This window comes from Podarcis melisellensis (genome assembly GCF_964234715.1).
Source record: "Podarcis melisellensis genome assembly, chromosome: 1".
Lineage (NCBI taxonomy): Eukaryota > Metazoa > Chordata > Lepidosauria > Squamata > Lacertidae > Podarcis > Podarcis melisellensis.
This window is the reverse complement of record NC_138528.1, coordinates 79,119,821-79,131,936: the sequence shown is the minus strand read 5'-3', so window position 1 is coordinate 79,131,936 and position 12,116 is coordinate 79,119,821. Positions and strand designations below refer to the sequence as shown.

General features: G+C 43.5%; 1 protein-coding gene across 5 annotated transcripts in view; it reads left to right on the top strand.

Moving 5' to 3' along the window:
- Positions 1-12,116, top strand: part of MYRF (myelin regulatory factor) — a 95,837-nt gene that overhangs the window by 59,292 nt on the left and 24,429 nt on the right. For all 5 annotated transcript variants that reach the window (XM_081930400.1, XM_081930398.1, XM_081930399.1 and 2 more), the window contains 5 exons: positions 1,623-1,795; positions 2,200-2,323; positions 9,794-9,989; positions 10,762-10,838; positions 11,354-11,464. In XM_081930400.1, the coding sequence (XP_081786526.1) occupies positions 1,623-1,795; positions 2,200-2,323; positions 9,794-9,989; positions 10,762-10,838; positions 11,354-11,464 (681 nt within the window). The remainder of the gene's footprint in view (positions 1-1,622; positions 1,796-2,199; positions 2,324-9,793; positions 9,990-10,761; positions 10,839-11,353; positions 11,465-12,116) is intronic.

The window sequence follows — 12,116 nt, the reverse complement described above, 5'->3', positions numbered from 1 at the left end:
AACAACTATTGCAGTGGTAGTAACACACACACACACACACACACACAAAAACACACCTTTTAAATTAAAGTGATTAGTGCCTTCAGCATGCATACCAAGTACATAAGCTCCTTTAATTATTTATCACATTTGTCAATTGTGGCTGACCTAGAAAAAACACACAAATGCATGTAACATGCCTCAAATGGCTCACCTTACTTCAAGAGCAGGTTTGAGGAGGAAGAGTTTGGTAGAGACAGGGACTGAGGGATTACTTAACCCTTCCCACACACTGCTTCTACAATCTGAACATGCATTTGGAACTAACTGTGGGATGAGGGAAACATGGTTGTGTGTGTGTGGCCAGTGGAGTGGGATGGGGAAGCTGTTTTTTCTGAAAAAGGGGCATACATAAAACTGTTGGTGGGGCTTAAATCATTAAAATGTTTCTCTGTGCAAAACAAATACCTGCAGACTGAAAGCTAGCATATGGGAGAGACATGTTCGCCTTCCGTAGTCATTATCCAGTTCAGACCTAAGATCCACCTTTAGCCAAAATGTCCATTATGAGATCCATTTATTGATTTTTGCCATAGATGTGTACAAACATTGCAAGGGGTTGGACTAGATGACCATACCATTCTTTGATTCTATGAATGGTAATGTGTTGTTGGTGAGACACGCCTAGGTCAGTCTGCAACCCAGTTGTGAGTTCCACTCACCAGGAATAACTCACAGTAGTCTAGTTTTCTATGTGCAGGGATTAAAACAACAACAACAACAACATTTGTATGGAGGAGGGTTCAGTCACATGTGTCCATACCTTCATTCTCAAATCTGGTAAAACCTAGACACAGATATACCCCCTCAGTCACCTAAGAAGAAACCTGCCAATTGTCTCTTTCCCTCTTGGGTCAGGTGAGGACAGAGGGAGGGAATGTACAGCTTTAGAATATGCCTCTATTTCAGCACCACACAACAATTTGTGAGCGACTCTTTGTATACCTACAGAATTATGTGAGAGCTTGGCTGATGCTCACCTCCTGTATCCTCTGGATTCCCCCCCCAATATATATACAGTGGTACCTCGGGTTAGATACACTTCAGGTTACATACACTTCAGGTTACAGACTCTGCTAACCCAGAAATAGTACCTCAGGTTAAGAACTTTGTTTCAGGATGAGAACAGAAATCATGCTTCGGCGGCGCAGCAGCAGCAGGAGGCCCCATTAGCTAAAGTGGTGCTTCAGGTTAAGAACAGTTTCAGGTTAAGAACGGACCTCCGGAACGAGTTAAGTACTTAACCCGAGGTACCACTGTACAGTCATACCTCTTGTTACATTCGTTTCGGGTTACGTCTTTTCAGGTTGCGTCCTGTGGCAACCCAGAAGTACCAGAAAGGGTTACTTCTGGGTTTCGCCATTCGCGCATGTGCAGACGTGCAAAATGACGTCACACGCATGCGCAGAAGCGATGAATTCAACCTGCGCGTGCGCAGACGCAGGTTGCATTCCTTTCAGGTTGCAAATGGGGCTCCGGAACGGATCCCGTTCACAACAGAGGTACCGCTGTATTTACATTTTAATGGGTTATGTAAAGTTGGAATGTTTTCACTGTCTCTTTTCTGTGTTTGGCCCCCACAGACTTCCAGTGCACCCTGCCAAGAAGAGGAAACACTCAGAGTCGCCGCCAAATACTCTCAATGCCCAGATGCTTAATGGGATGATAAAGCAGGAGCCAGGGACAGGGTCTGTGCCTCTCAACCCTGACAGAGCCCAAACACCTCCTTGGCATCAGCAGGGGGCGCTCTCACCAGGTACAGTCTCCGGTAGTATTGTCAGCATCCATATGTTATTCGTGTTCCAAAAGGGGAAGAGTTCTATAGAGTGGGTGCATGGGAGGAGAAACCGAGGAATGGGGGCCATGAAGAAGAAATGAGGAAGGTGTGAGCCATGTGTCTCTAGGGAGAATGTGCTGTTTTATACCAAACAGAATGTGTGGAGGCAGTTCCCCAAAGTTGAAAAGAGCAGAGAACAAAAAACATTCTCCTTTCCTTGGTTACAAAAACCAAGAAATTAAAAAGTCATGGGATGTTTTGCATGGTGGGAAAGCCATGGGGAGGTCGGGCAAGAATGAATATTTCCCTTGTAGCAGGAGGGCTTATTTGCATGAGGTGTAAATACGCAGTTTTGTAAACACACAATTTTACTATTGCTGCAGGCCTGATTCAGGACAATGACAGCTTGAATGGCTCCTACTTGGATCCCAATTACCAGTCTATAAAATGGCAGCCACATCAACAGAACAAGTGGGCGACTCTGTATGATGCCAACTACAAGGAGCTGTGAGTAGAGATGGTGCCTGTGTAAACTCCTCTGCATGCCAGCTCAGAGAAATGGAGCTGGTTTACCTTCATATTTGCTCAAGAGTAGCACAAGGAGCTGGAGGCTGGTGTATATAGCATGCAAGAAAAGCCTCGCTACTTTGAACCTCTTTAAACTGGCACTTTACACCATTTTAACAATAGTAAACTTTCAATATTGTTTATTAAGCACTTACAGTTATTAGGTGCTCAACAAAGTACATTTAAAAGACATTTTCTGTAGCCATTGCTGTACAATTGAAACAGAAAAACACAGAAAGGGAAAGAAAGAAATGAGGAAGATGTGACTAATAAAACTGCAGTGATCAGAAACAAGACAATCAGTTGTGGAAGACTATCTTGAATGGGTGTATTATCAAATGATAAAAAAGCAGAAAAGGCACACTAGCCTTTTTGCTCCTCCTTCAACAATGTTCGCTTGTTCATTGATTTCTGAAATCTCAATGACACTTCTCTCAAATTATTGCATCACTGACATTTCCTCAGGTGTATTCCTGGTTTTTTTTAGAAATTGGTGGGTTTTAGTCAATTTTATACTTTCAGAAGCGTGGCATGTAGTGATAGCATTTGCGCCTCTCCATTACCTGGTCACCTTTTGACAATTGCCTTTTAAAAAATGCTGTCCTGTTGTCTGTTTAGAGCAGGGGTTGTCAACCTGGTCCCTACAGCCCACTAGCGGGCATTTCAGGATTCTAGGTGGGTGGTAGGGGGTTCTACAGCACAAACTGAATCCTACCATCGAGCACTGGTGGGCAGTAAGGAAATTTTTACCACCAAGAAAGATGCATTAGTGGGCGGTAGGTATAGAAAGGTTGACTACCCCTGGTTTAGAGGGAAAGGGTAAGAGTGGTTTCCCCAGGAGCAGGCACTCAAGTTTTAGGGAGAGGGGAGTTAGGTTTCATCAGCAAAGGTGACCCCTCTTAAGAAGGCAGTCCATTTTGATGTTTGTGCAGCAAAATAAAATAATATATCTTTTGGCTTCTGGAAACACCCCGTGTGAGAAGACTGCAAAATTCAAAGAATTCTAACTGTAGAAGCCAAAACAAAGGGATGAAAACAAACAATGGGTGAGGAAATGTAGGCTTGGGAAATTGACTGATAATGGAGAGATCATATACCTTTTTCAAACAGATAAATGATAAGTTGAAAAGGAGTACACAGAGAAAGTAGCAAACAGGTTGGAGTGCACTGGCAAAGCAAAGGCAATCAGAAGTTTAAGGAAGGAACTAATAACCATGATGCATGTATCAAAGATGAATATGAAACAAGCATACAAAGTGGTGTGATATCTTTTAATCAGTCTAATATCTGTTGGGGTTTAGTCTAGTCTAGACTACTTAAAGATAAAGGCAGCATCTCTTAGCTAGAGCCATGTTATGCTGAATGATGATGGTCAGCAAGTGTATGCATGGCGTTTTATAGGCTAACATAAGCAAATTAACCAGAGGGGAATCTTATGTGCCACAAGCAGGTGCCCACTCCTGCAGTGGGGCTTCTTCCACCCCACCCCCTTTGTAGTCCATCGCACAGCCCCAAAATCTACACCAGAGGGTTGGAGAGAAAATAAACTGGAAGTGGCAGACAAAATAAGAACATAAAAACGTAGCCCGTCTAGTCTGGCATCCTGTTCTCACAGTGGCCAACCAGATGCCCATAGGAAGCCAACAGGACACCATTGGATGTCACCCATAAGCTCTTGCCTTGAGGAGCTTACAGTCTGAATCTAGGTGAGAATTGTAATGGTGGAAAGTCAATAAAGAGAGAGCAGGAAACACCAGTAACTGGGGGGGGGGCAATGCATGCAAATGTAGTTGCCTATCTTCATCACAACAGCTTCACCAATGTACATTTTAGATTACACATCCCAAAAAGTGAGCTTGGAATGATTTCTGGGAATGGTAGCAGTGCTCAGCTCTGTGGCCACAACAATAACTTTTTCCACCTATGTATAGCTTGGTTTGACTGGAAGGAGAGGTGGGGTTCACAGAGGAAATGTTGAAGAAGGAAGGTGCTAGAGAGAGGGACAGAGATTGGAGGGGCAGGAATGTGGATAGAGTGAATAGTAAGGAAAGAGCAGCTAGAAGTGGCATTGAAAAAAGGTTTGGCAGGAACACGGGGAATGTAATCAAGGAAAGATTGTTAGACGCGGGAAGCATCAGAGATAGAGGAAACGAAAGTGACAGGGAGGGAGGGACTTTAAACAAGGTTGTTTTTAATGGTTTTAAGATGCCTTGGGCACTGATTTTGAGCTCAAAGGCAGTGCAGGATAGCTTAGTTGGGAGAGCACGAGACTCTCAATTTCAGGATGGTGGGTTCAAGCCCCACATTGAGCAAAAGATTCCTGCATTGCAGGGGGTTGGGCTAGATGACCTTTGTGCTCTCCTCCAATTCTGTGATTCTTATATGGATAAGAGAGCCTTGAAGGGCATGAATCGGAGGGCTGAGGCAGGATAACTGGCAAATTCTTGGTGACCAGCTAAGATGTGCCTGGGAAGCCATGGCAGCCACGTAAGGTGAGAGCAAGAAGCAAATGAACTCCTTGGGTGAAGGAGAGACAAACGTTCAAGGGGTGGGGGAGAGAAACAGCTGCAGATCCTCCCTGCATTCCAGAAAGGTGATAGAGAACTGGCAAGCAGTCAGACAGATTCCGGGAATTGCCTACTCTCAAGAACGCCCCACCCCTGGGTTTCTATGCAGCCTGTATCTCCTATTTGGCTCCATTTTGGGGAGAGAGAGGGAAGGGCCTTTCTTGTCTGTGGTACCAAATAAAATGAGATGATTATCTGGCTTCATGAGAGCAATGTGGAGAGAAAGGGCCAGTGATTTACATTCAAGCCAGCTGTGGCATTAGAGGGAGGCTGCCCTTGCATGGCCTAGGATGCCCACGCACAGCATCATTGCTGAGGGCTGCCTTCTCAAGGTCTCGCAAAAGGTAATTTATCTGTGTTCCTTCCCTGTGCATATATAAGAGGAGTAGGGCAATATATATATATTTATTTATTGCTCGAAGGAACATACAAAGAGGCCAAAGGCATGTCTCGCTCAACATCCTTTTCCCCATTGTGGTCTACCAGGATAAGCGGTTAAGCAGGCTCTGAGATGCAGAAGCAGAACTGTTGCTCCAAGACATGCTTCCTCTTGAAGGTAGTATACCGTATATTAGCTGTCTTGGAGCAGCCACTGATAGCCTTCTCTCTAGTAGATTTTTCTATTCCCTTTCTACGGCCTTCTAAATTGGGGGCCGTCACCACAACATGTGGAAGCAAATTCTGTAATTTTAACTCTGCACCAAGTAAGGAAGCACTTTGGATTGTGTCCTGAATCTCATACTCCACTGAATGACATGAGTTCTGGTATAATTTTGGCAGTGTGGGGAAGACAAGGTTGCACTGAAGGCTTACAAGCACAATGTGTGCTATTGTAATGCCTTTATATAAATGCATGGTGTAACCGTACAGCATTTGGAATACTATGCAAAGTTCTGGTTGCCTCATCTCCAAAAAAAGCGAAAAGGTGCAGAAAAGGGAAATCCAGATGATCAAAGGATGGAGCCACTGCACTTAGAAATAATTTTTGAGGGGACAGAATAGAGGTTTATAAATTACGTGTGGTGTGGAGAAAGTAGAGACAGAAGTTTCTCTCCCCCCGCCCATCACTATATTATTCATTGTTCTCACTTCGGCATGACTTTATTTTGCTGAAGAAATTCTCATTGCCTCCAGTCTAGCTGCTTCCTTTACAAGACTCTTTAACCATTCTTAGAGGAGGATAACTAAAAACGACTTGGCTTTCAACATAGCCATTTCCCATTAACGTTCCATGGGCTGTAGGCAGCACATGTTCAGCAACATCCCCTGTTCTCAGTGAGGTGAAAGCAATCGTTTTTATAATAATTAACTTGGGTAATCTCTCCCTCAATGAAAACCATGTTGTACTTTTACAAACTAGAGGCGCCCATCCTCTCTGTTGCAGCAGAAATAAATGCAGAATAAAACATTTTAAAAATAAAAAATATACATATACTAATCCTTGAATTTCGCTGAGAAAGTAAGAGTTTGTGGCCCAAGTTTCTCTAAATGGAGAAAGATAGGTTGTGAAGCACTCGGACCACATGATTTGCACACTCTACAACTAGGTAGCTTTCCCTCACCTATCCCCCCCCCTTTTACAATTCAGATTTAATAATTTTAATGAAAGATACCATTTTTAAAAATTGCTTATACTTTTGAAGGGGGTGTCAGGCATTACATGCCACAGTGATTGTAATATTCAGGCACACTCTCCTCATTTACAAGGTGGCTAGGATGTGCTTTGGAAGAACAGGACATTTTTCTGAGATCCTGGCTTTAGGACAAAGTGGAATATAGTATGTGAGATGTCTCTCTTATCTGTGGAAATTGTAGTGCTATCTGTTGCCATGGGCGTAGACATCTGTCTCATAAAGAGGCCTCTGTGCATACTGTTACCCTCCTGTGACAGGAGCATGGCTCATTGCGTTTCTGGGGGTGGCTAACTTTCTGCCCTTATCTCCAGTTCTGAGTTGCTACTGTCCTCCCGCCCTTGCCTTTTCATTTTTACCTCATAACTCACACTCATTTCTTCATTATCTGTCCTTGAATTTCTCTGCATTTTGACCCAATACATGTTTTAAACATTTGTACACGTTTTGTAAAAAGAAAGATTCGGGCTTTTCATTTGAACAGATTGCGGTCCTTGATTCGTGTTGGATTTGCCGAGCCATTTGTAAAGGGCCGGGAAGATTGAATGGCGGAAGCTGCCAGTTTTGTTCTCTCAGGTTTCAGTGGTGAATGGCTAGAGGCCCAGTACAATTTCAGTGGCAAACAGAAACCATATCTATTCTAGCTGAAGAGCCTGAGGAGAGATGAGGTAGCTTAGAACTGAAGAGGAATGACCGTGTGTCCACTTTTTTTTTGGGGGGGGGAATGGAAGGGGAAGAATTTGGCTTTTGGATAGGGCAGAATGGCAAGCACTGCAGGAAGGAGGGAATGGCACAATGAATCACCAAAAATGTGATGGAAAGGGGGGAGAGGGGGAGAGAAATTCCTCTCATACTTTCTGGCTAAGGTAGCTTACTCTGTGACCACCATCTGGTTTTCGTTCAGGGCACATCTCTGGCAGCTCAGGGTCCCCCCTGTTGCTATGAGGAAGAATTAAATGGCTCTTTATAGGGCCTGCCAGGTTTGCTCAACCCAAGGGTGCTGACAGCAAACAGAGTTTATCCAGTTGCTGCTGGCATGTCTGTGGAGGATTGTCGGCATGTGCATGGCCAGCTTTGGACCTCTGGAGGCCAAAGCAACTTACTGAAATGTTCTTCTTGCTATGGCCACACACAGAATCCTGCACTGGATTTTGAAATTCCTGGCCATCTTGGGTTCTTCTTGTCTATCCCACTTATTACTGTGGTTGTTTTGAGCTTTGACTCTTTCAACAGTTGCTAGCCCTTCCTATTTTCAACAGTCCCTCCTTTTTCCTGTCACGATCAAGCCCCTTGGTTTAAGTCTTCCCCTCTACAGCTTTCTGAAGCCTAAGGAGTTAAAGATACCAGCACATACTATTTATCTGTTAAATAAGACTTCCCAACCCCAACAGACTACAACTCCCACTAGCCCTGGTCACCATGGCAACGCTGGCTGGCCCTGGTGGGAGTTGTAGTCCAAAGCACCCAGAGATTAAGAAAGACTCTGTTGAATTCTAGTGCTAACTGAGCCCTCAAAAACTCATTGAAACTGTACATCTTAGTGGCTAAAAATATAAAGTTTCAGTTTTTATAGTAGGAAGTGCAGATCTTCAGGAGCTCTGTTACTGACCAGCTTGATAGGGAGCCTCTTCTTATACTTGGGCCTGTAAAGAAGTAAGCCCAAATGAAATTAAGGGGAGATTTTTCTTTCTCAAATGAGAAAAATCAAATTTTAAGGGTGCATTTCCTCCAACAAGTACTTAAAATATACCGTAACTCGATCATACCGGCCTGCTGAATTTGACAGCATTTATTTGTTTTTATTTGATTTGCACCTATTTGGTTGCAGTTTATGTTCATGTATATTGGTCCGTGAGGCAGAGAGGACTTCCCCACAGAGCAAACCAGGCATATTGGGAGCTGTGTGTATGCGTGCCTGTTGGCGAAGGCCACATATTTTCAGTGTTTCCATGACAACTAGTCCATTAAGGAGACATAGATTAAACCTCCCCAGCTGCTACATATGTTGCTTCCCCCCTCTTATTTGACACTCTGAGCTGCTGCCGCTTTGTATCCTGAGTACATACACTTCAGTCTTGGGGGGGGGGGGGGCGGAGAAAGAGTTTGGAAGGTGTAAGGAGCAACTTCAGGTAGCTCTGTTTTAAGACATATGGCAGTCCAGAATGAACCTAGCCTTGCGCTGAAGCCTGCAAGATGCATCTCACGTGGAAATGTCTTCAGTGGCAATTTGGGTGGGTGGAATCTAGTTGAGGTGGGAGATTTCCAAGTCTCGGGATGATCATCAATTGCTTTACCAGAGCTAGCAAGCAATGCCAACCTAATCAGCTGTTAGTTGGCAGATCTGTAGGAAAACCAAACAAATCAAAGCAGAGCTGCTTGCTTCATACTGTTTACCTTTCCCCCACCCCCGGAGCATTGCCATTTCCCTTAGTGGATGTTGAAGAAGGAACAATGCTAACTGACAGTGGTAATTTTAGGATGAGAAGAGAACCTTTTGCCTGTTTGTAACTGTCAAATATCCTTTGATGTTTTCCCTGAAACTATTAAGCTAGCAAATCTGGGACTCACATGTTGGGATTAGTTTATGTTGTCACATCCTCATTTCAAACCTAGTTACAAATTCCCCTACCCCAACATTATAACCTAAAATCCAGGGTGGTGTGATGGACAGAGTGGTGGACGGACCAGAGAGATCCAGATTTGCACACACACACCCATTTAGCCATGCAGCTCTATAGGTGCTGTTGGGCCAGCCCATTATCTCTCAACCTATCCTACATCATTGTATTGTTGTAGGGCAGGGAATCTCATGGGGCCCTCCAGCATCTCTGTTTGGCCTTCTGGATTCTACCCAGGTTGTCTCTGAAAATTGTCCCCTATAAGCTGTTATTTGCATTGGGAGAGGAGCCCAAACAGTTTAGGGTGCTTTGATAAACAACCCTGTAACCTAAACTTTTTCAGGATCAAGCTGGGTAGGATGGGCTCATGCTTCAAGAATGCTTGCTGGTGATGCCTTATGTCCAAGCTGACAAATTGTGTTATTGGGGGGGGGGGAGATACATGGTTACCTTCCGAATGTTTATCGTTTCCAGGCAAATGTTATGTTTGCATATGGCAGAAGAAGTAGCTTGTGCAATTTGTGGAGTGAGAGTATCTGCAAGAAAATAACTTGATTGACATTGAATGTTCATGTCTTCTCCCTTTGGTGACAGACCGATGCCCACATACCGAGTGGATGCAGATAAAGGCTTCAACTTCTCTGTGGGTGATGACGCTTTTGTGTGCCAGAAGAAGAATCACTTCCAGGTCACGGTCTATATTGGTATGATTGGAGATCCTAAGTATGTCAAGACCCCCGAAGGCTTGAAGCCGCTTGAATGCTTCTATCTGAAACTGCACGGAGTAAAGGTAATTGTGAAGATGGGAATATGCAATGGTTAAAGAGGTGGAGCACAACCTCTGTTGATACCAGCAATTATGTGACTTATCATATCTATGAATTTACTGCGCAGGTGGCTGTGTATGTGACTTATCAGGCCGTGTGTTTGTGCAGTCTTAGCTCCAAGCCATCTTACAGCCTGAGTGGTTGCAGTGGGAGCTGATGCTTTCAAAACTGGAGGTTTGATAACATCAGTCTTTTGTAATCCTTCAGTGGTTCAGGTGTTCCTCAAGGCAGATAACCCCACACTCAATTAATGTTGAGTGTGCAAAATGTATTTATCCCAGGACACCTTACAATGCAATTAAAACAAAAACAGGAAAATAGAATATACAATCACCAAATTCAATAAGCAGAAAATCTAATCAAATAACTATTAAAACAGCAGAGTTAAAACTTCATATTCAGTGTTTAAAATGCAGCATCCTTCCAATTTGCCACTGGATCTGAATTGAAGCAAAGGAACACTCCCTCTGCATGCAAGTAGAATAATAGTGACCCCATGGTTACTTTCATATTGGGATGGAGCAAATGACCCTTTTTACTTGCTCCTCTCCTACCTCACCCAGCTGGAGAAGAGGGAATGCAGAGCAGTACACATACTGAGTGCCAGTCACCAGGATGTCAAATAATCTATCTGCAGTGTTTCAAAATAAAGAGGTGGCTGCTTGTGGGAATACATGAGCCTGGAAACACATCATATTGTGCTCTCTAAAACGAGCCTGGATCTTTTCTTTTCAGTTGGAGGCCTTGAACCAGTCCATCAACATAGAGCAGTCGCAGTCTGACCGCAGCAAACGGCCCTTCAACCCTGTCATGTGAGTACTGCTTCCATTTGTGGGCCCACCTCCAAACCCTCAGGTCTAACACATGCACACACCTTTGTGTGAGCAGTCCAGAGAAGATTAGGCACTAAATAGGGTAGCTTGGACATGGCGGCTCCTGCGCATTAATCTGACTTCTGCTGGTGCATCGTAACTGGAAGAGGCTCTTCTTCCTACAGGCGGTGTTGCTTTCTTGCACTACCTCTCCTTTTTTAGTGTGTTGCCACCTGAATGCACCTGAAGCTTCCCAACCAGGAGCAGCACAGCGGTGCCTCATTGAAATGGGTGGGGATTTAAGTGCTTAGCTCTGTTCTTGTGCCACTGATGTCCCTGGGAGTTTAGGTGCGCTTAGACACTTCGCCTGAATGCAGATTTCCTCCCCACCATGCATCCCTTGAGTCCTCAATTTTACACACTTTGGTTGGTCCCATCCAGGTAAAAGAATATGCTTTCTCTTTGACACGTGCAGAACGTCATTTATTCTTTTTTTATTTTTCCTTTTTTTCCAGGGTCAATTTGCCTCCGGAGCAGGTTACAAAGGTCACTGTGGGACGGTTGCACTTCAGTGAGACAACAGCCAATAACATGAGGAAGAAGGGCAAGCCCAATCCCGATCAGAGGTAGGGGCTGTGTGCTACCTGTCTCCTCCACCCCCCAAAAAGAAATATGTAATTAAAGTTAACTAACTAACTAACTAATAAATGTGTGTGCTGCCCTGCAATGTGAACATTCTTGCATTAATAAAATAGCAGAATAAAAAATGGTGGGTAAAACTTGCTGCAAAATATTGTCACCATTGAAAGTCCTTTATTTATATAGTTATATGTATAATTTCATAAAAAAATCAAAGCAATTTACAACACCTTTAATACTAGGGTTGCCATATTTCAAAAAGTGAAAATCCGGACACGGCTATGTCTGGGAAATTCTGGACATATGGCAACCCTATATAATACACACAAAAATTAAAACAGATCACCAGCTGATTATGTTTTTCTTAATTCTATGCATAAGTCTTTCTAGATCCTGAAAGGTTATCTTTGCACTGTGCCTGCGTGGTTTAGATGCTGCATATGCTGAACAAAAGAAATGTATAGGCCATCATTTATTTTAGCTGCTAGGCCTAAAATTATTTTATTTTTTTTTAACAGAAGAAAGGCAATGAATGTAATATTGTTGTTGGAATGCAATACATCAGATTAAGTTTGTAATTAATTTATAATATGTTTATTTTTTACTGATTTTTTTTAAAAAATAAATTATCATCATGTC